This window comes from Botryllus schlosseri, chromosome 9 (genome assembly GCF_051294905.1).
Source record: "Botryllus schlosseri isolate E-star chromosome 9, Bs_hap1, whole genome shotgun sequence".
NCBI classification, from domain to species: Eukaryota; Metazoa; Chordata; class Ascidiacea; order Stolidobranchia; family Styelidae; genus Botryllus; species Botryllus schlosseri.
Genome location: NC_137244.1, coordinates 9,788,571 through 9,812,309, shown reverse-complemented (window position 1 = coordinate 9,812,309; position 23,739 = coordinate 9,788,571). Strand labels below are relative to the sequence as shown.

General features: G+C 40.3%; 2 protein-coding genes and 1 long non-coding RNA gene across 3 annotated transcripts in view; 1 reads left to right on the top strand and 2 right to left on the bottom strand.

Moving 5' to 3' along the window:
- LOC145446034 (linear primary-alkylsulfatase-like) overlaps positions 1 to 23,739 on the bottom strand; it is a 62,893-nt gene that overhangs the window by 18,115 nt on the left and 21,039 nt on the right. The window contains exon 3 of the mRNA XM_080324219.1: positions 11,208 to 11,315. Coding sequence (XP_080180345.1) covers positions 11,208 to 11,315 — 108 coding nt within the window. The remainder of the gene's footprint in view (positions 1 to 11,207; positions 11,316 to 23,739) is intronic.
- Positions 621 to 3,373, top strand: LOC145447084 (myb/SANT-like DNA-binding domain-containing protein 3). The gene is made up of 3 exons (XM_080325507.1): positions 621 to 1,438; positions 1,510 to 1,699; positions 2,232 to 3,373. Exons 1-2 carry the CDS (start codon positions 1,221 to 1,223, stop codon positions 1,604 to 1,606), a joined length of 315 nt encoding a protein of 104 aa, XP_080181633.1. The 5' UTR covers positions 621 to 1,220; the 3' UTR covers positions 1,607 to 1,699; positions 2,232 to 3,373.
- Positions 3,178 to 3,835, bottom strand: LOC145447085 (uncharacterized). Its single transcript, XR_013917447.1, has 2 exons — positions 3,550 to 3,835; positions 3,178 to 3,494 (listed from the first exon to the last, which is right to left on the bottom strand). It is a non-coding gene; the product is annotated as an uncharacterized LOC145447085 (long non-coding RNA).

The following is a 23,739-nucleotide window of genomic DNA, read 5'->3' as shown; positions in this document are numbered from 1 at the left end:
GCAAGGTGTGGAAAATTGTGGCATCGATGTCCGGGGCCTCCGCACCTCGCACAACACCGATACTCAATGTCAACAACACTACATTGAAGGCCGATCGATCCAAAGCCGAAGCCCTCTCGGCGGCTTTTTGTAAAGTTAGTAGTGACGCGAATTACCCAGTGACCATCATGCAGTCTAGAAATGAAGTCGAAAGAATTCAAATGTCCACCGCAAGTTCAAATCGTATTGGAGGTGAATTGAACATACCCTTCAGTATGTCAGAGTTGGAATGCGCAATACGCTCCCGGAAAGACACGTCTCCAGGGGGCGATTCAATCTGTTATGCAATGTTGAAACATCTTTCCGGCAACTCGCTGCAGCATCTACTACGCCTCTTCAATGCATCCTGGGACAGCGGAGAAATTCCCTCCGGCTGGAAGCATTCTATTGTAATCCCGATTCTCAAGCAAGGCAAAGATGGCACCGATCCCAAGTCATATCGACCAATTTCTCTTACGAGTCATCTCTGCAAAGTGATGGAGGTTATGGTCGCAAATAGAATACGCTGGCACTTGGAGGCCAACAATTTGCTACATCCCTCTCAGTCAGGATTCCGAAAGGGGAGATGTACTCTTACCTTACTCAGTGCTCAAACTCACTTTGCGTCAAAATTGCGTAACAATCGGTATTCAGAGAGCGCAACTCGAGAATGAGTTTGAGCACGGCTGGAGACGGACTTCGCGGTCTGTCGAGCTCGACTTCGAGCTGTTTGGTATTCAGAGACGATGCGCGATAGCTGGCGAGCTGAGAATTTGGCTGTCGAGTGTGCGTTTTCCGAGTCGAGCCGGGGGCAGTCTCAAGGCTTTACTCGAACGCTTTGCACTGCCTTTTCTGGTAGTATGCTGCGGGATGATGGGCTGTACACATATATTAATCATATTTATGATCTTAATGGTAAACTATACCGGTATAGAACATTGTAAAGTCCACAGAGTTCGATCATTTTCATGTAATATCTGTCTTTAGTAAGCTGTATAATATCTGTCTTTAGTAAGCTGTATAATAGTGTACTGTGTATCAATGTAATGGTAGTTGTGAAGTATGGCAGTGATGTGGTAGTATTCATACAAGCCTTGCTTTTTCGCAGTTTTCTCGATGTGTCTGCCACATGATAATGTTTAGGTAAAGCAAACTATAATGTTGGATTTCAACAGAAACATTTTTCCAGTTACAGTTACAGTATGTCAAAATTAAGGTTTAGTTTGGCTGACAAGAGCCGCCTTATGACTCTTGTAAGCGCAAAGCTGGATGTACTTGAGGATAAAAGAAATGATGGAAATTCTATCCAAAGGAAAAATGCTGCATGGGAAGATCTTGCCGTTCAATACAATTCCTTCCCGGATGCTCAAAAGGTATCATCCAAGCAGCTTAAAAAATGTTGGAATAACATGAAGGCGAGGTAAGATTTTTGATGAAATTCTAGGAATATGCCGAGGCCAGTTCTAATGCGTAGCGTATGCATTTCAACAGATCGAAAGAAGATATAACAGGAACGTGCCCACCTGGCTGCAACTGGCGGAGGTCCTCCAACCAAGGCAGTACCAGAGATGTCACAGATGATCCATAGCTTGATACCGGAAACAACTCGAGCCACTCCAGAATGATTTTGATTCTGACCAAGTGGTGTTTGTGGACGTTTCCGTAGCATCGACATCTTCAGGTACGGTATTCCATAATAATGGACACTTCATTGATAAAAGCACCATATCAACTCAGTGATCCCAACTATTAGTAGTCAACGGTATTCGCTGTTGATATTTGAGCATCGCTGACTCTGGTAATGTAGGTTTTGCTGCGTGTTGGGTTACCGCTTAGCTGCGACTCCTGTACATACCAAATTTGTGCCTTACCTCCAAAATCGCTCCGAATAATAACTGTAAAACCTTATATTCGCAGACCCGAAAGCTAACACTGACCAGAATTAGCACTGCGCATTGATTGATAGTCATGAGGTTGAGGACTATAGCCAGTCAATGGTGATCAGGGTCTGGGGCATATCCACGATGTGATGTTGACATCGATATTGTTTATTATTAATGAGCGTTAACTAAAATCTGTGTAAATATATACAGATACATATATGTCATGACTAACATTCTGAGCAAAGCTTTATAAGCATATATAAGTTATTTAGAATTTATACGCATTTGCTATGCAATGAGTGCTTTCTATATCATATATCCCAATTTCAGATGTAAGTTTCACGACTGCAACTCCGGCTTCAAGGCCGGTGATGAAAGAAACGGAAAAGACAGAGATGCCAAGAAAGAAACCAAAAAGAGCTGAAGTTATCAACTTCATATCGGATGCCATGTTCTTGGAGCATGAGTTGAAAAAAGAAAAGATTAAATTAGAAATTGACTGCTTGCAACAGCAAAGGCACTTAGTAGAGAAGCAGCAGTCCGTTGCTGATCTGCAGTCGGTACTTGTGACCAAGCAGCTGTTGATAGCAGATGCAAGGCAAAAGCTTGAAGGCTTGCCTTCACCAGTCCCACTAGAAACTGGTCTACCTACTTTATAAAAGCTTTCAATTTAAGATTCATTGCTTCTGCTTGCAGCACCGTGATGCAAATATTTTTTTGTGTTATTTACCTGCGCATTATTGATGTTACTATGCTTGTACTTGCAGCAATGTGACATGAATGCTTTCCTTGTGCCATACCCATTTAACTGTTAATTATTGATAGTTACTATGCTTGTACTTGCAGCAATGTGACATGAATGCTTTCCTTGTGCCATACCCATTTAACTGTGGATTATTGATAGTTACTATGCTTGTACTTGCAGCAATGTGACATGAATGCTTTCCTTGTGCCATACCCATTTAACTGTGGATTATTGATAGTTACTATGCTTGTACTTGCAGCAATGTGACATGAATGCTCCCCTTGTGCCATACCCATTTAACTGTGGAATATTGATAGTTACTATGCTTGTACTTGCAGCAATGTGACATGAATGCTTTCTTGTGCCATACCCATTTTACTGTGGATTATTGATAGTTACTATGCTTGTACTTGCAGCAATGTGACATGAATGCTTTTCTTGTGCCATACCCTTTTAACCGTGCATTATTGATAGTTACTATGCCTCTAATTGCAGCACCGTGACATCAATACGTTTCTTTTGCTATGCCCGTTTAACTGCATAAGCCTTGACTTGCAACACCGCACCGTGATATTTATGCTTTTTTCGCTATGCTCATGTAACCGTGGATTATTGATAGTTACTGTTCCACTTCTTTTCTTTCTACACTGTACCATTTCGTTCGGTTCCATGCAAGTGATACCGTAGTTTCTTTATTTGTGATAACAAATTAAATTTCATTCGTAAAGTGGGTTTCTACGATCCGTCGTCTCCGAGCTAGGCCTCTCAGGGAGCCTCGTACATCTCTCGGTGCCTCTACAACTTCTTATGGGATGACAGAGAGATTTGTTTTATTGTTGATGATGCACCTAAATTTGAAGGGAGTTAAGCGCTTGATATTAAAAAAATCAAGAAATATATTACCTGTTCTTTCTGGCATAGTTGTATAACACTGCTGTGAACATCAAGCACAGTCATTGATGTGTCGCCCGTAGACCCAGTGATAAGCAGGGGAACATGCTCTTCCACACTCCAAAAGTCCTCTCTATAGTTATTCTGGAGGATATTAGAAGCTTGTTCGGCAGCTGTTTGTCGTAAAATCGTGTGGCCTCATTGGCTGCGACTTCACCTTGTGGGAATTTGATGTATGCTGAAGCTGAGCTTTTATGAGATGGCAATACTGTCCAGCTGCATCAATCCACCAACCAACGGTGAGCTGGGACACATGTTCCAGTTCCCCAGCAGCAATAACTTGTAAGCTTCCTGTGGCGTAAAAGCGCAAAACAACAAGGAACTTCAATAAGGGGGGCAGGGGCAGGCCTTTGTTCGTTGGGCTGGTAAGGTCATGTAGGATCTCCATCATCCACTAACACCGGCATTCGTAAGCATATAGCGATCAGAACACAGTTCCTCAGTGATATATTCCACGGGATTATCAAAATCTGTAAGGTACTTCCGTACTTGCTGCAGCCTGTTTCCATTCACTTGCATGTAATATTCTAACATATCTATGTCAATAGCTATTTCATCTGAAAGGAATGAAACACGTACCGTATACCTATCTGCCAATATGGATCGGTGTCTCGTGCACACTAAACATTCTACTAACTGTCCTCGCGGTGTGATACTGCACACCAAATACATCACTCTAAACGTACCGGGATCCCAACCCGGCATCTTAACAGTTCATACCGAGCGAGCGCACAGCGCACAGTTGCGAATGATGCCAGACGTGTCGAGTAAGACTCGAAACTGAGCAAAGCTAGAAAATGTCTTTGAATACCAAGGAGCTACTCCAATGGAGTCGAACTCAGCCTTTACTCCGTCGAGCAAGCCTTGAGTTTGAGTTCGAGGCGTCTCTTTGAATACGGGCCCATGACTCGATATACAAGTCTATCAATAACCAACGCTCAACGATAGCCGTATTTCTCGATATTGAACGCGCTTACGACATGGTTTGGCGAAAAGGTTTACTATTGAAGCTATCTCGGCTTGGTATTGGTGATAAAGCGCTATGCTGGATCCAGAATTTCCTAACAAATCGAACCTACCAAGTGCCAAGTGGAGATGCTAGCTATCGCTAATGCCCTATTAGTCCTGTAGAATTTGGGTTCAACCTAGAAAAAATTCTTATAAAGACGTATTATATACCGTTGGAAAGATAATTTTATCAGCTTTTCAATGATGGGTTTTGTCATTTTTTTTACCTTGGGGAAAAATAGTTATGACCAAAAACGTGCCAGGGGATAAAGCACGATTTTGCCTAACATTATAATACAATTATAAGCTAAAATACGATGAATACGATACCTTAATAACAGAATACAACAATATAAATTGGAACATTGGTATCAGCAAAGCAAACTAACAATCGGACAGCAAAAAAATGAAACATAACTTTATTAAGAAGTATTTATCACACGTTTAAGGGGGTAAAAGTTGACCGATACGGAGATAATAGGCGAGATTTCACCGAAACAAAGGGTTTTTCTTCTATAAGCAAGGTCATAGTTAAACCAACTATAAAGATATAAAAACGATATTTACAGTTATAAGTTCTAATCAAACATCAACACATTTCCATCAAAATCATGCAAACTCATCCGTACAATGTCTCTCTTCTTCCAATTCGTCATCAAACACGACTGTAGTGATTGTGCATGTCATTCCGCAACATTCCTTGCATGACGATGTGCATGTTAATCCTGCTTTCCGACAAGAGCAGCGTCTGTTACATGATCCCTTGCAGCTGCATCGAATGATTTTCAACACATCTTCTGGTGCAGCAGCTACATCCGTCATCACTGGAGAAAACATGTCATCCTTCTTTCGCCAACCCCATGACAACGGGTTCAAATCTGAGTTGCTTAAAGTTCTCTATACTCTAAGGCCATGGTGATATGCAGCTCGTGGTGATGGTGGAAGGAGAGCTGGATCAACGTGAGAACGATTAGACATGACCATTTCCCCGTACTTCTGTTTCCTGATTTGCTGTAAAGCAGGGCCGGTCAACCCGTGGCCCGCGGGCCACATGTGGCCTGCGAAAAGGTTTTGAGTGGCCCGCGAGGTCATTTCCAAAATTTCTAATATCATCAAAAATGGATTGCACAGATTGTGAACTTGCAAGGCCAACCAAAAATTTGATTATTCTGGCCGCAACACTTGAGATGTGATGACTAAAATATCAGTTCCGACGCATTGACAGATCCATCAGCCATTCACATATTGGTATATATATCTTCGTACACTACAATAAAGCAGAATAATTTGCGGTAGATTTATCAAAGGTAAAATTTTTCTACAAGCTTGGCGCAACATGTTGTCACTCGATTTCTTGTTTTTAATATTGTTGCCCTTTTATGAAAATGTAACAACACCTAATCCTAATGTATCAGATTGAGTCTAACTATATTCGCGATTACGAGACAAAGTGTCGTTCAATATATGCGACATTGCGTTGGCGCTCGCAGTAAGAGCGTTGGCTATGAAACCTAGGCACGAAATGATTGACGCATGTTGGTCGCATCTTACGATATCGATATGTCCATGCTCCGAATAGCCCTGTCCTCGCAAAATTAGCCCAGCGATGTACAACAGGCCCGCAATATAGCCAAATCACAATAATATTGACCTGTGAACTTCAAAAAATTTTCGCGCTTAGCGCGGCTAGTGGCCCGCGCGAAAATTTGTCAATAGAATGTGGCTCGTTGGCTGAAAAGGTTGGCCAGCCCTGCTGTAAAGTATACGTAGACGAGTCTAAAAGTTCGAAGAACCGTATCGAAGCCCTGTCAACTTGGTCTGGAGACGTCGTCTTCGTAGAAAACATCGGCAACATTTCGCAAGCTGGTTGATTTCAACTTCTCAAATACAGATATCTTGCCGAATTTATGAACTGCTGAAGTTGTATCGCAGCCCGTAAATGCATGCGCGAATAACAAGTACTCCAAAACAATAACATCTACCTTCGCAATAATATCTCTAACTCTGTAGCACCGTCTTTGCTGGCAGTTTTTCCCTCTTGTAATGTTTGTCAAGAAGATATCAGGATAGTCGCGGTGCATAGCATGATGCACTAGCAAGCAAAGGACATCAGTATCGTCGGAGTACACAGTTACAGGTTTCCCACCTACCGAATCAAAAGCAACTTGAACGATTGTTGTATCTGCATCACTATAGGGCACAAATGAACTATGAAACCATTCAACTCCAGTTGTTTCGATAAAGCCACCACGAATCTTTGTTTGTTTGTATAGTTTGAGAAAAAGATGTTCCTTTCAGTTGGGCATGGATTTTGATTATTTAATTCAACAGTTTGAGACGTCGTACCAGAGCGTTTTTGATGGGTCGAATCTTTGGTTTACACCCTGTAGCCATCAAAAACAATAACATTGGCGCTCAAATGCTGAAGAAAACCAATGTATTTTTTGAAAATCTCATGAAACTTCTCATTATTCTTCCAGTCACAACACCACAACAAGGCACCGCCATCAATAATTTTTGCACAGTCCGGTTCTTTAGTCATTTCCACTTTGTCCAAGCCGTATGACTTTAGTTTTGATTTTTGCGCAGTTCGTAGAACTCCATCTTTGAACAGTGACAATGGGTACGATGATAACTCGTAGAAAAAGTAGTCTGCAATTTCGTTTTCTGGCTTTCTCTCTACGACAACAACCAATCTCAAAAAGAGTATTAATGGATCAATGGTGATAGTATCATGGTCAATTTTCACACGGTAATTAAGGCTCTGTATAGTACGTATTTGCTTCTTCTTCTTGAAGGAACAGTTGGTAAACGTTTTACCATCAAGTTCAGCTTGCATAGACGCCCCTATCTCCTCAGCTCGGTCACAGGTCACACTGCTGTTGCTATCAACCAACCCTGAGTCTAGAGCCATAAACTGAACTCCTACTTTAAATGGATTGTGTGAACGAAACCAGGTTTGTACTTTTTCAAAATCCTCATTATCGCGTTTGATTCTTCCAGCAAATGCCTCTTTGTGTTTATCATCATAATTTGACAATGACGTGACTGTACTGAGTGCATCTGTCACTTCTGCACACCTGTGCATGGTTTTAGTCCACACCCTTAATACATTATCGGTGATGCCCTTGCCGATGACTCCGCCTTTTCCCTTTAAAGATTTCATGAGAATCTGTTCAATAGACAAATCAGTCCAGATTCCAGCCAATTGTTTGTTAGAACGCCTGACGGTGTGATTACCGTGCATAAATTGCTGGTAGACATCTGGGTGACTTGTTTCCAATTCTGCAAGTGTTTGAAGATACACGCGACATGTTTTTGCATAATTGTTGTGGCCTGTGGCAGCAAATAGGTTCAGCATGCTTTTTGACGCATATATGTGTAGTAGGGCTGTTCAAAAATAACTTTTTTTCCTGAATCTTGCTGGTTACTTGATTAAATCGTTAGGTTGACTTAAAAAACGACGCATACCAAATTTGAATTCATTCCGACAAATATTCGCGGGTTACGTAGAGTTTGAAAATTTTGGATTTGCCCAAAAACGCAAAAAATTTTTTTTTTCAAATTTTCCTGCCAACCCCATGAAATTGTTGGGCTGTCTTCAAAAACTATGCAAAACAAATTTGACTCAATTCCAAGCCGTAGAAGCGGAGTTATTTCAGTTTTTATTCGATAATTCAGGGATTATCATTGATTGGTGGATAATCCAAGAATTATCACCGAAAAACTGGAATAACTCCGCTTCTACGGCTTGGAATTGAGTCAAATTTGTTTTGCATAGTTTTTGAAGACAGCCCAACAATTTCAAGGGGTTGGCAAAAAAATTTGAGAAATTTTTTTTTTTTGCGTTTTTGGGCAAATCCAAAATTTTCAAACGCTACGTAAACCGCGAATATTTGTCGGAATGAATTCAAATTTGGTGTGCGTCGTTTTTTAAGGCAACCTAACGATTTAATCAAGTAACCAGCAAGATTCAGGAAAAAAAGTTATTTTTGAACAGCCCTAAGTGTAGTAACCAGCCGCTTGTTCTCTCTGCTCGAATAAACTCCTGCACAACTGAAACGTAATTAATATAGCTCAACCACAGAGCTGTTATACGTGATTCCTTTGTGAGCTGCTCCTTTTTTTCGTGACGAATGCCAACATCTTATGCGCAATGTCGTCATTATTGTGATCAGAAGGACGGTCTGAGTCATGCAATTTCTCCAAGGCACTCTGCTCTCCGGGCGCCAACTCACTCCAAAATTCTTCCAACAAAAGGGACAGAAGAGCTGCTGCGCATAGCAGATGACCTCGAACAGCGCGGGAGAATGCCTTCCCTGTAAACATGTGCCTTACAGTTACAGGAACGTATACTGTTTCAAGAGCACTTATACTGTTTCAAGAGCACTTTTCAAGCCACTGCCTTCCATAAGGGGACCAATTGATCCCAAAAAACTCATAAGCTGGTGAATACCGCCCAATCGAACAACGGCGCTCATGTTCTTTGACGATACAATGTCGTATGCTTTTACATAAAGCTGTTGGTCGAAGGTTACACATGGCATTCGGACATTCAGTTTTCGGCACTGATCGGCCACAAACAATAGAAACGAGTATAAAGCTGCTAAATCTGTGGCGTGTAAGTCGATCACAGGCAACATGGTAACAACAGATTTTGGATTAGATTGTGATGTTGTTTTAGCACTCATGTATCCAGACCAACAACGACAGCTCCACTGGTGCCCCCCTCCCCCACCCCACCCCCACCCGTCTTGCTCACTCTTTCTCCCTGAAACAGATATATCATTCTACTGTCATTTTCATTGATAGCTTCTGCATCTCTATCCTGCTCTTCTGTTGATAATTCATTACTTTCTAGCCTTTTGTTCATGTTTATGTCAATTTTTCCCTAATTTCAATTTCTACCCCTTCGCACGTTTTTGGTCATAACTTTTTTCCCTCAACGTAAAAAAATGACAAAACCTATCATTGAAAAGCTGATAAAATTACCTTTCCAACGGTATATCATACGTCTTTATAAGAATTTTTTCTAGGTACACCCATTTTTAGACCAAATTCTACAGTACTATATCGTGGATAATCAATCATGGCAGTTGAACCGATAAATATGTTATTCCGACAGATTGTCTTAGTGTTCTGAACACAATCGCCACCCCGAACCGCACACCGAGCAGAACGTTCAATAAGATTTTTCCTCTCTTCCTGCAGATGGTAGGGATGGGGATCGACGTTGCCTTCTCCTGGGTTCCAGGACATAGTGACATTCCCGGCAATGAGGTTGCAGATGAACTTGCACGTTCCACCGCCTCTTTCGCATTTGACAGTCAGGGAATACCTCAAATTACCTATAGAGATGTCAAGAACGAATTACGCAAATACGTCCGGACTGAGTGGCAGACCGAGTACCATTCAACAGAGACGGGAAACCACTACAAACGTTTCCACCAAACGGTACAAACAACGTTTCCCTCGATGCACAGATCGTGTTTGTATGAAACGATAATATTCCGTCTCCGGTCCGGCCATTGTCGCCTAAAACGGCATTTATTTAAAATAGGCTGCATCGACACTCCTTTGTTTGACTTATGCCTCGTACCCGAGAATGTGGATCACTTCCTCCTCGCATGCCCAAAATACGATTGGCACCGAGCATATTTGATTGATTTCTGCTTGAACTTGAAAGTTGAGTTCACCGCATATAACCTTCTCGTACGACCAGAATTTCTCTCGCCTCTCGTCGAGTTCGTCCTGGCCAGCAATGTTTTGATTTGAACAAATTTTCTTTAATGTACACGATTTGCGATAGGTAATACGACATTTCTGTAGTGGCGCACCAGACCGATAAGGTGACAAGCGCCACAATGTCCCATTTTCAAAATTAATATTAATAATAAAAAATTATGTATGCTTTTTGTTGAGGGGGAGACGTATGCATTCCAAAATCAAGAGGGAATTTTCAAGTTAATTAAATATTTCGAGAATACTCTATAATTTATGTTGGTTTACGAATTACTTTTGAGTCCCCTTCGAGCTCGCTCCACTCCCTATTGGAAAATTTGGGGTGCGGCAGTCATGGACCTGGCAAGAATGCAAATCGTTGGTTGCGGTAAATCGTCCTCTATAAAAATCGGCAATGGGTACATTATGACGTAACAAGCAAATAACGCATGGATTTTAAAAAGAAGTTTGTTATCTCATTAGGCCTTTTCAGCGCAATTCATATATTGTCTTCCAATATAACTTCTAAAATGCAAAATAAATGTAATCGTGAGTAATCGTGATTACTTTTCCAATGTAATCGTAATCGTAATCGACTACTTCCTGATTTTGCTGTAATCGTAATCGTTATCGTAATCGCGTCATTCGGAAGTAATCGTAATCAAAATCGATTACATTCATGAAGTAATCACCCCAAGTCTGATCACGGGTATATCAAAATTATTAGGACTCTTATAATAAGGGTTTAGGTCCCTAATTAAAAGGATTCAGCAATGATTGCAGTAGTCATGTGGCTGGTTCCGAATCGTGTCCGGACTTTAATATGTATTATGAGATCTATTCATTTTAGAAGGATACATGTATTGTATAGTATTACTTACAAAATCCAAACATGAGGTCTTCAGTAGTTTCGTGTGCGTATATTTCAATGGTCTCATTGGATGTCGCTTCCTCAGCTTCGATGATCGCGTTGGCCCCAGTGATATGATCTGCATGGATATAATAGGTGGGTCCTTTATTCCGGGCTGTCAAGCGAGTCATATTAGTCTATTTCCCAGTAAGCACGCCTACTTGGGTACCACAAGGTATCAAGGTGAGATGAATTGTGGTAACCAGCTGGGGAAACCAAGCGGGAACCGTACATTTTTGGCCCCATATTACAGAGGTATTTTCTGGGGGACCATGTGGGTAACCCACTTAGCTGGCAGCGAAGACAATATTACGACCCCGGTTCTTGTAGAAGTGGAAGTAGCAGTGTATGTGGGCCGAGAAGTTGACGTAGAGATGTGCTAGGCGATGTTAGGTAAACCCTACACGTTAGTTAACTTAACATTGTATACTGTACAGTACATACCTGGAACCTGCTACCTCCAATCACGCAAACCAATATATACGGTAATCTGAGTATATAATAACCTTTACGGTGGGTGAGTGAGGCCGTCATCACTGTTTAAGTGTAATCGTTGGGTTATATTTTCAACTGAACAAGACACACACAATGTACAATACGATAAGATAGAAAGCGATGTAATGAACAGATAGGAGGATGCCGACCGACGCGCAGTTGCCGTCTTTTAGACTGACATCTACCTCGGCTTAGAGTGCCCGCCGTCACAGTTACTCTCGAAGTTGATCATTTTCGAGGCCAGGGCCCTTGCTAGCGATTTCCATAACTTGTGTGTGAGTGCATTCTTTCGTCGAGTCATTCTCGGGTCTCATGTCGCAAGAAGATGAGCCTGGACAAACCTCCGACGGGAGTCGAACCGAGGCCGCCCGATTCTTAGGCGCTTATCGTCACCAGTACCCGAACTCAATTCATATGGAGGTGGAATTCAATTTGGAAATGTCCCAGCGACCAGTATCGCAAATGAATAAATCGGAAACCGATTATTATATGACTTTACTATATAGATGAACGAACCTTGCTGTAGGAAAATATAAAAGAAGCATCTATTTCGGAAAACTACTCGGTCACATGTGGGAGCCGTATGAAAAGTCGACCATTCTTCATTGACGAAAAGAACAAGTTCCAATTATTTGATCACAGAAATTTTACGAGTAAAATTAATCCTGAGTTAAAAATAATAGATACAGATAAGGGATAAAGGTAATGGGATCTACGCAAGAAAATTATAACGCACGCTGTGAGGAATTGAGTACTCTAGCAACGGAAATTTAAGTTCACTTCAGTGTGACAAACGGTCAATTTTAAATAGTTCAAATCAGATGGACGAGGAAAGCATGGTAGGGGTTTTAATGTTCGAGGTTCGAGCAACCAACAGGGATAGCATAATAGCTAGAAAACTTTACTACATACGGAACCACCTTTATTATTCGATGAAATAAACCAAATAACATTGATGGAAAATAAGGTTGGTTCCTGTGTGGGTGATATATGGGAAATCTGAGCTCCTCTATAAGTGGGTTTCTCATGTTTCAAGATTGCTGCCATGAAACGATCAGATATTCTATAAGTGTAACGCTATATACAGTAGGGTTGTTCAAAATTTGGAAAATGTTTGGAATTCTGCGTGTCCATCGCTTATTCTGTAGATTATTGTTAAAAAACAATAATGGGCTTGAAAGAAGCTCCCAGGAAAGCCGCTAACATTTGTCTAAATGCGTTTGAAAGTCGTTGTTGAAGAGTGGGCGGGCAACCGACAGCAGAGGCGGGCAATCACGAAACCACGGTTCTTGATTGGGTAATCGGCTAAGCCTCACTGATTACTGCCACAGCTGACTCGGATTCGGGAGCTTCGCTTTACTAAATTGAAAGTCTGTTTTGCTGAGGTAGAGTCTGTAGTAGCGGTTGTGGTTCTGTGCAAGCGCGTTGTGGGTTGATGAGTCATTAGTAGTACTGTAACACGTGTTCTTTGAATGCTTCAGAGTCGATAGCAGTAGTTTATGATTTGGAGCAACAATAGTGCAGTCATGGCAGAGGCAAAACGGCGAAAGATTGCACACATGCCGCAGCGAAGAACAAGATCCAAATCTGAGCAGTACTTGGTCGGATATACTTGCGATTACATCTGTGACTCAAGATTACCTACTATACGAGAAGTAATGAGTTACTTGCTGTATCTGAAAGAGCATTGTCCTCAGTCAACCCCTACTCATGAACTATGTACTGTGGTGGTGGATGATGTAATGACAGTGTGGAAAATGGCGAGAATTGCGACAATGCAGAAATCACATGTGGTGCGATCACTTCAAAACCTGCACGAAAGATGGCGTGATATGAAGAAGAATCCGACACAGGAAAGTGATCCCAAGAGTAAGAGGAGAAAATTCACTAATAATTTGGACAAGCTGTGGGATATTGGAAGTAGAGATGCCATAACGACAATAAAAAATGACATTTATCTATCACATGAAAGAAAGCTTGAAGACATTGCATTTTATGAAGATCAACGGCAATCTCGCCAGTCAATAATATTGGGAAGAGACAAAATTCTGGCTAAAGACCTCAAAAAGAAAACGGCAGCCATTGCAGATCAAACTGTTGAAAACGTGTCACACGACTCAAGTTCTGACGATGTTGTTTTAGCATCATCGTCATCTTCAAAAAGAGGGTGACAGTTTGAGTTCAAGTTCTGACTATGATGCTGATGTTGGACTTGGCACCTCGACCCAATCCATTAAACTGATGGCACTTAAAAATATTATGAAAAATACGCATGTGTCCCAAGCTCTGGATCGATTGCAAGTAACTGACAACGATGCAACGATGCTGATGGAAGCATTTATTAAGGCTTGTGGAGGAGATATAGCCATGTTCTCCCTGTCAAGATCTTCAACGAAGAGAGCCAGGGAAACAAATCGCCTGGAATTATCTCAGGACATTTTGGAAAAATTTGCCGAAAATAGACCACAGCATGTTGCCATTCATTGGGATGGGAAGCCAAGGAACAGCTCTTGGTTTCAAATAGGTTGTTGGAAATTGACATATAGTCTTCAGGGGTAGTGATGAATATAAGTTGAGCTTAACGAGGTGTGTTGAGTCAAAAAAGTATGGGAACCATCGGTTTGCCATATTCCAAACTTAAGCATATCCATGTATAAATGCAGTGTACTCTTGAGATTGCGATTTCCCCACCTTACAGTCGAAAAACCAAAATGAAAAAGCTATAGAAAATTGTCTTTGTCACCAGCTTTCATATGATACCCTACTCGCTTGAATATACTTATAAGGTTTTGCTCAATTCGCATTCTAAATTGTGTAACGCTTGACCGATTTCAGACCATCGACCAAGTTTCGCCTCAATTTAACGTCTAACACTACACCGCATGGCATTCAATACCACATGGGAATATAGACCAATATACTAGCTACTCAGAAAACCCAGTATCAAATCTCAACTGTAATTCAACATCTGTTTACACCTTTTTGAATTTTACATTGATAAACCTGAATGCTGCAGAGTTGAAATGAGCAAAAAATCGTCAATTTTTCAAAATGACTTAACTTTTGACCCCGGGGATCAATTTTCCTCCAATAAACTTTATTGTGTTCGAAATTAACTCATCTATGCATGTACCAAATTTCAGAAGATTTGAGAATGTGGTGGTTCCAACTTTTGTTGTCCAGGTAGGGAATGGCCCTCCGGCGTTTATCGAATCCATGAGCTATCAATGGCCCACTCTAGTAGTCATGACCCCAGAATTCTGAACACATTGTCTTGTGCTATCTTGGCCTATATGAAATCTATTATGGAGTCAGGTAGTATCCGGAGGTGGGTCATTATTTTACTCCGTGGGAAAATGAGAAGCATAAAATACGTTGGCGCTCCGACTCAATAATTTTAACTGTATTTTCACGCATATTAATTTTATCTATAAATTAAAAGCAGTGAAGTATACTGTTTATAAATGCTGCTCAATGAATGTGTCGATATTATGGAATGAAAAAAAGTGACTGATATTAATAAAAATAATATATGTTTGTCGTCATATTTCGATACAGTGTTAAACGTGATATATTTTGAACCCTCTGTAAACAACTATTCGCGTTTGTCTATCCATATATTTCAGTATTTCAAATACATTACATTGATTATAATGTATTTGGATACTACAAAGCTTATTGTCTTGGCCGCTGCCTTCGGAACAGTATGCAGCTTTGCGCAATAGCCTTGTCGTTGAGCTAAGCTTGCAGCTCTTCTGAAATTCGCCCTCCCTTGACTGAGTGGATGCCCGGACTGCTTGGACATAACTATTTATATGGCGGATTTACCCCTGACTCCAGCAACAAATATTTAGTGGTCCAAACCTTCATTCAATGTCAATTTTCGGCTTCCTTTTTTATATGCCCGTTCATTCTTTACGGGTGATGATGACTGAATGATAGTCATCAGGGTACTTACACTACTTACTGACGCGTTTTACGAATTAGGGATTTGGAAACATACCATGTAACAATTTGAAGCACAGATCATGGAATGCGTAATGTAACATGGCAACAAACAAGGTTTGGTGAATCCTTGTGACTTTAATTGTTACGGTTTGCTACATTAACATCATTTTGAATCTGGATTACACATGATGCGAGGTGGCGAGATAGCGCAGTGGTATAATTCGCGGCTGCAACACCAACGTGTTGCGGGTTTGAGGACGACTTCAGAATTCCTATACATAAGTGTTGGAGCTTTATCTATAGGCTCCTCCTCGCCACCTCATCCGTGTAAGCGGTGTCCTACAAAAAGCCTAGAAGTGGGTCGTGCTATAAGTCGACAGTTGCGGAATAAAAATGAAGACTTGTGAGTAGTATATACGATCGCTCGCATGACGCAATGGGTTTCTTATGGGCCCGCTGGTGACTCGTATTGAAAACTCGTGTTGGTGATGGTACCCTTTTGACCCCCCCTTCCGCTCGTGATGTGCCATGTGTTCTTATGGGATCTCTGGTGATGGTACCCTTTCGGGTATAGGCTGCATCGGTGATGTGCCATGAAAACTCGTGTTGGTGATGGTACCCTTTCAGACCACCTATCGCTCATGATATGCCATGTATTTTCACGGGATCTCTGGTGATGTGCCATTGTTTCTTAAGGGATCTCTGGTGATGTGCCATTGTTTCTTATGGGCCCGCTGGTGACTCGTATTGAAAACTCGTGTTGGTGACTCGTACTTTTAGACCCCCCTTCTCGCTCGTGATTCGTAATGGGTTCTTATGGACGCGGCGGTGACTCGTACTTTTGGGTATAGGCTGCGGCGGTGACTCGTATTGAAAACTCGTGTTGGTGACTCGTACTTCGGGTATAGGCTGGGGCGGTGACTCGTATTGAAAACTCGGGGTCGTGATTCGTACTTTTGGGTATAGGCTGCGGCGATGATGTGTCTGTCATGTATTCTTACGCGATCTCTGGTGATTCACCGTGTGTTCTTATGGGCGTAGCGGTGAATCGTACTTTCGAGTATAGGCATCTCTCGCGAGGTGTTGAATATGTACGAGTCACCAACAATAACCGCACAAACGGAAACGTGGCTTGTAAGAGGATTTACGCAGTGCGACCTATATTTCGAATGATCTGCGTGTGGGATTGTTTCCCGGCCAACTGCGTGCTACTATCGAATATTACACTATTCCATTCAGTGCGAAATAGTTTGATCGTAAATTATTATATATGATATCGTAGTTTAGTCGTGTCAAATGACCGATCGTGTTCTCTTTCCTCGCTATTGATTGCTAGCTGAATAATACTTTCGGCTTATTCACGCCGCTGTTTCACACCTATAGAATCAATACCAACTAACTAAACAAGAATCAAGAAATCTCAAGTATACACATATAATAATTGTATTTATTTCTGAGAAATCAAACGCCTAACAAAAACACGCAACTTATCATTTGGCCAACTCTGGCATTACCAAAAAATCTAGGTATTGTTGATTGAAAACCCTTGAGTCCTTATTATCAAAAATGTTATAGTGTGGCGTCGGAATCCATTCGCGAGATGTTCTATAGGTAAATTGAGGTAATCCAAAATGAAATATCTCGACTTTGACATAGTCTAAATTGAAATAGATTGACAAACATGACTACCAACTTTCCCGCAGCTCCATTTCAATATTATACGCACATTGATTTGAAACAAGTAATGATACCTTACAACTCTATTCGCGATCCGGCTTTTCGTTTGTCAAAGCGACATTTTAACATCTTACCATACTCAAAAGAATTATTCACAACATCACCAAGTGTTAAAAATCTACTTTTCACTTACTTGATTATATCACTGCAACTCACAAATTTGAATTAATTCATTCTGGTTGTATTCGTATGATCGGTCTTTTTTTTTTTTTATTCAATTGTAAAGGTCGTTACTGTTCTGAAGACAAAGTAAGCTATTTACTAATCGACACATATACGACTTGACATAAACATATTATATTTTGAGTATACGAGATTTGAATGTCTGAATAATAACCGAGAAATAATTTATCACAATAAAATCCGTACATTACAGCGTAAAAGATGTTGGAATGTCAGCAACTCTGTACGGTCAACCCGATCAACTCGTCATGATCATTCCTGAAATCGACACGAATTCGACCACTGACTTGAGTTAACCACAAAACAGCATCAAGTTTTAAATCCACTTGTAGCTTACGGCTTATTCGAATGCTGGTTATGTTTTGTTGTAATTGAGTGTACGGAAATAGTATTACATCTCGACATCTTACCATCTTACCATATTCAAAGAGTCAACCACGAAAACATTGCCAAGTAAATCCGTTTGTAACTTACCCAACCAACTCAACAGTATCCTTATGAAAAGTAGACAAGACTACGCGAGTAATCACCACAATCCGAAATCCATAGCAAGTTCAGTTGTATTCATAGTCCGCCAACTCGTATTTTTTTATTCAGCTGTAAAAGTCGTTACTATTCTGTAACCTAAAGTAATTACTACTCGGCGCGCACAACTTGAGATTAACATAATATGTTTGAGTATACGAGGTTTGAAAGTTTGACCAACGTAGTTGAGAATTTCATTTCTTACAATCGAACGCAGGCGTTATATTGAAAATTATAATGATGTAAACATAAGGTTCGACACATTGATTTGACATATGAGATTTTGTAATGCTCGACCATGACTTGATTATTAAATTATTCGCGTTAATTAGACCCGGCGTTGTGGTAAAGGTTATTATGACAGCAACAAACTTTTCAGTACCGTTGTTATTAACATATTGAGTTGTAAAACTATGCGTGTCTGAAATGTTCTTTAATGGAAAATTATTCCACCTTGGTACATATCACCCTGCGTATCGCGGATATCAGAAAATATTTTACAAATGTAATTGTCTCCACTAACCAAGACTAAAGATGAAACAACAATTTCCTTTGTTAAACAATAACCGGTACAATACTTTATCATCGTAATCAGCAGTGAGAATTGAAACACTTTCGCACATTATCCAGTGTCAAGATATCACACTGGGTGAATTGACATGCAGCCGCTTGATTAATACCTAATCCATTCGCACCATTTCACATACTTTGATCATTACAAAAGTAAATTGGAATATGTTTGCTAGATGCATTCAATTCAGTTAGAAATATCTGGTACACAACAATCGTAATATCAAGGAAGTACTTGCTACGCTGTAATCCACTTAACGTGTTTTGCATTGTTGTTCATTTGTAGTATTGATTGTTTTGAATCGCCTGAAATAATTGTCGTCATCTAACCAGACTACTGAAAGTCGTTGCCATCACAAAAACAATTTGCATGACGTTTATTAAATGTGTCCTATAGTTAGAATTATTTGTAAAACACACACACAATCAGAGAAATTGAAAATCTTCCTAATTTCATTCGTCAAAGTAAATGTCATCACAATACTCAGTCACTAAAAGACCTTACTTGTACGGGATTGAAGCACCGATAATTAACTAGCTAAACCGAACTCCAAAGAAATTTTACTCACTCGACGGATATGAAACAGCGTCGCTTAATCGGTCTATATCTTTTTTCTAAATGCAAATCATATCCACCCAGCAGAAAACAATTTTCACTCGCTTGGTAATGAAACCGAAGTCTCCATTTGATATTTTATTTTTGGTCAAATACTTTGCAATGAACACATTTGAGTGGCTGAGCTTTACATCATCAAGCTGTCATCTGTAAATCAAGATTACATCCAACTTGTAACTGTATCGTTTAACTACCAGGTTGCATCAGTTTGCTATTTTTGTCATTCAGTGACTGCTGAACATACCAAACGATACACATTCACTTACGAAATACTGTGTTGATCGTAATTTCCATCATCGTGATAATCGCAGTACATTTGTTTCGAGTTCATAACAACCGACTACTTCTCTATGACATGACGAATTTTTGAAAAGTTAAGCTTAGAAGATTGGTGCATCTCGCGAAAAATAATATACCACTCATATTGATACTGTTACTCCATTGACCGGTATTTTCAAACGAGTCGATTTTCAACCGTGCAAAATTTATTACTTGAGTTGTCCCGCTTACTATATTTAAATGTAAACTCACCCGTCTTTCAACAACAAACAATGATAAAAAAGTACACAAGCAAACACAACAAGTTTTACTTTTGTAGGACACTAATTATTATTCCACGCATCTCATTTCACACTAAGTGTATATGAAAGATATTCATGGTACACGAATATATTCGCTCATGCTACGAACATACGCAATGATTGGTGACGCTTTCACACTATTTCGATTTAGTGTAACAAAAACAACAACAACAATTTTCACTCTCTTGACTTATGAAAACAACAGACGAACCTTCATTCAATATTTTGTTTTTGTCAACTAGTTACTTTTTCATGAGACCCCCACTACTCTTACAAAAGTACGAAAGATATTTACATCACACAAAGTAATCAACTTTACTCGATATTCCCACATTACGAAACTAAAGAATGGTTGGTTTGGCTCTACAAACTGTTTCGTTACCTCAAGACCTTTATTGTCTGAATGGTTGTTCATGTGTCTTAAGAACCGAATAGTTCAACACAGCACTAGTATTAACAGAAACACCAGAGTTGTTTACACAAAAGTTGTATGTATGCAGTATACAAATATCATGTGTAAGTCCAGCACAATTGTGGTATCCATACGAGTTAAGTTAACACAATTTACGACACCGAGGTCGCCTCATCTTTCGTAAGACAACAAACCAAGGCTTCAGGATATGTCCATGTCATAACAATAAATCAGCTACGCCAACAACAGAGTACATATGTTTTCTAGTTACGGTGCTTACATCTTACACACAAATCGACCTACTTTGCTAACGAAAAGTGCTGAGTCATCACATGGTTGTCCTCACAACAATACAACTAAAACATATTATCATACAAAATGATCGTTATAGTTTGCACACCAATGGTACATCGTACAAGTAACAAGTCTCGAGAATCCAGTTATTCAAAAAAACGTGAAAGTGTTCCTACGCCAAGTCGGTATGTTGACGAAAGCATATACCGTAATATCATGATCGATTTACATTCGTTGGTCACAAAATGTCACTACTCTAATTATTTTTCGCTCAAAAGCCTACTTGTCACCATTCGTTTCATCAAGCACGAGTTCAAGAAACCTGCTACGATATGAATTGTTATTTTTATGTTGTGTAAATAGGTAATAATTTTAGTAACATTATATCAACATCATCGAGTTGTGCGAATAGATTTACATGTGGTCTTGTGGTTTTCGTCGAGACATACAGCACGAACTAACTGTAGACTCCTCTCTGTTGTACAGCTACTCGGTAATCGAAATGCATTAACATGTAAACAGCGATCTTGTTTCGTCGCACCAAAAATATGTTCACTGTCGCGATAATCCTTTTCACACTCGTAATAGTGTACCAACGTCAAGCGATAACGTTTAACAAGACCAACGACACTGAACCCACGACGTTTACCTATGTAAAATTACCACTTTCACTTGCCAGTCCCTCGTTTACCTGACTAAACATATTATTTTCCTTTGGAGATCTGACGTTTACCCAGAGTAAGAAACCATTTTCACTTGTAAATATTTTTTTCCTCAGCTAACAAACCTTTTTTCACTTGGAAATATATTTTTTCTCTGGTTAACAAACCTTTTTCCCTGAGCAACACACCATTTTGAGTTGGTGGTCGTCGTTTACCCGAGTAAAAATATCATTTTCTTTTGGAGATCCGGCGTTTACCCAGTGTAACAATACATTTTCACTTGGCCATCTAGCTTTACCTAGAGTAACTAATCATTTCTCCTGGGTAACAAACCCTTTTCGTCTGGAAAACTATCATTTGCCTGAGTACCAATACAGTTTTCACTTGGAAATCTATCTTTCACCTCGGTAACAATACCATTTTCGTTTGGAAAACTATCATTTACCTGGGTACCAATACCATTTTCGTTTTGAAAAGTGACAACTACACCGGTCAATTTGATATTTTTTGTATATTGTTACAACAGACAGTGACAAAATATACACCAACAACGACTCCGATACATTTGTGTAATCAAATATTCACTTGCTCTGATGCATCCCATCAAAATCATTGGTTACTCACATACAATAACAATGTGCTGTTGTACATCGACATGTATGTTTTCGGAATTGGCGAATAAAGGGGTTTCTGATATGTCCGTGATGTCCGGGTTCGTGCTTTGGATTTTCCAGAGTCAAAATGTCTGAATAAAACACCTCCTTGACGATGGTTGGTATGTGGATAACGGTGTTCGGAAAACGGTTGGATTTATGTCACCCATCGCGATAACAACTCCAGGTCGAGTTTTCCTCCCGCATGTTTACTATATTGTGTCTTTATTGGTCAATGTATGTCTCGACATTCAGTTTGAAATCGGAAACCCTGATAAAGTACGTAACCGGATCCGGATATCAACTGTGAATCGATAAACCAATGAACAATATTCAAAGTAAACATGTTACACCCTGTGTTTCCACGAAAAAATACCTTCCAGACATACGTCGCGCTTGTTTGCCCACACCAGTATACGCGCAAATGGAGGTGTGTGACATTGCATGCAATGTGTTGGTATACAAACATCGATCCACAGACATTATCATAGCCGGTAGTTTTGATGTAGATCGAATGTCACCTGATAACAATGTCATACCAATAAGCCACATTGCAATGAGTCCGCGCTATTACATCGATATTTCGACACCGTTCACTGATTTACTCGATGGTTTTATCGCGTTGTAACATTACAAGATAGTTATGGCCCTATCTCCGGACAGGTCACCCAGACCAATTGGATACATCGGTCAATGTGTTGTCGACACCGAAGTTTTCTGCTGCAGCGTTTGATCTAGGTGAACTATCGAAGTGGTGCTCGAAATGATTGCGATCAGTCTTTCAGTCACGATGCATGGATGTCGCTACTCCCACATAACGACTCCAGATAAATATCGCGAACAGTGATTATGCAAATCTCGGACTGATACTGTGATCCAATAAGGTGTGTTTCTGTGAAGACTGCAATCGTACACCACAAATAGAACACTACCTCGTGATTTCACACACAATCATAAAACACATCATCCTAAGGGTCCATTTCGTCCGGTGTCATCTCGAAACGGGCATCGCTACAAGAGATCGGGTTGGTCTCGTCATATCGGTAGCATTTTGACACTGTCATCACCACGAGGTTATTGACATCGATTCAGTTGGTCATGTCAATCCGTTTCACAATCTGTCGTTTTTCAAGTCCCAGCACCATAGTGTTACGACACAGACAAGAAGCGTCGGTGGAAATGATAAAACACGGAAGGCACACTTTGGTGTTATTTGATATGGATTTTACACCAGACGAACCTCACATTCGAGCGATGTATTTGAATGGCGATTGTATTATTGATATCCAGGGAAAAGAAATGTATCGATTTATCGGTTTCGTACATATCCAACAAAAACCTGGGTATATGATTGTGCACGGTTCGCATATTTGACTGTGATCACAATATTGGTATGTACTGTACAGTTCACTCTCCCTGTCAAAGGTAGTCGTGTGAATACCCATGTTACGGTTTCTATGTTTGTGTGTCTGTATGTCATGCTTCAGATTGACTCAGAGTCATTGCAATGTGGCTTATTGGTATGACATTGTTATCAGGTGACATTCGATCTACATCAAAACTACCGGCTATGATAATGTCTGTGGATCGATGTTTGTATACCAACACATTGCATGCAATGTCACACACCTCCATTTGCGCGTATACTGGTGTGGGCAAACAAGCGCGACGTATGTCTGGAAGGTATTTTTTCGTGGAAACACAGGGTGTAACATGTTTACTTTGAATATTGTTCATTGGTTTATCGATTCACAGTTGATATCCGGATCCGGTTACGTACTTTATCAGGGTTTCCGATTTCAAACTGAATGTCGAGACATACATTGA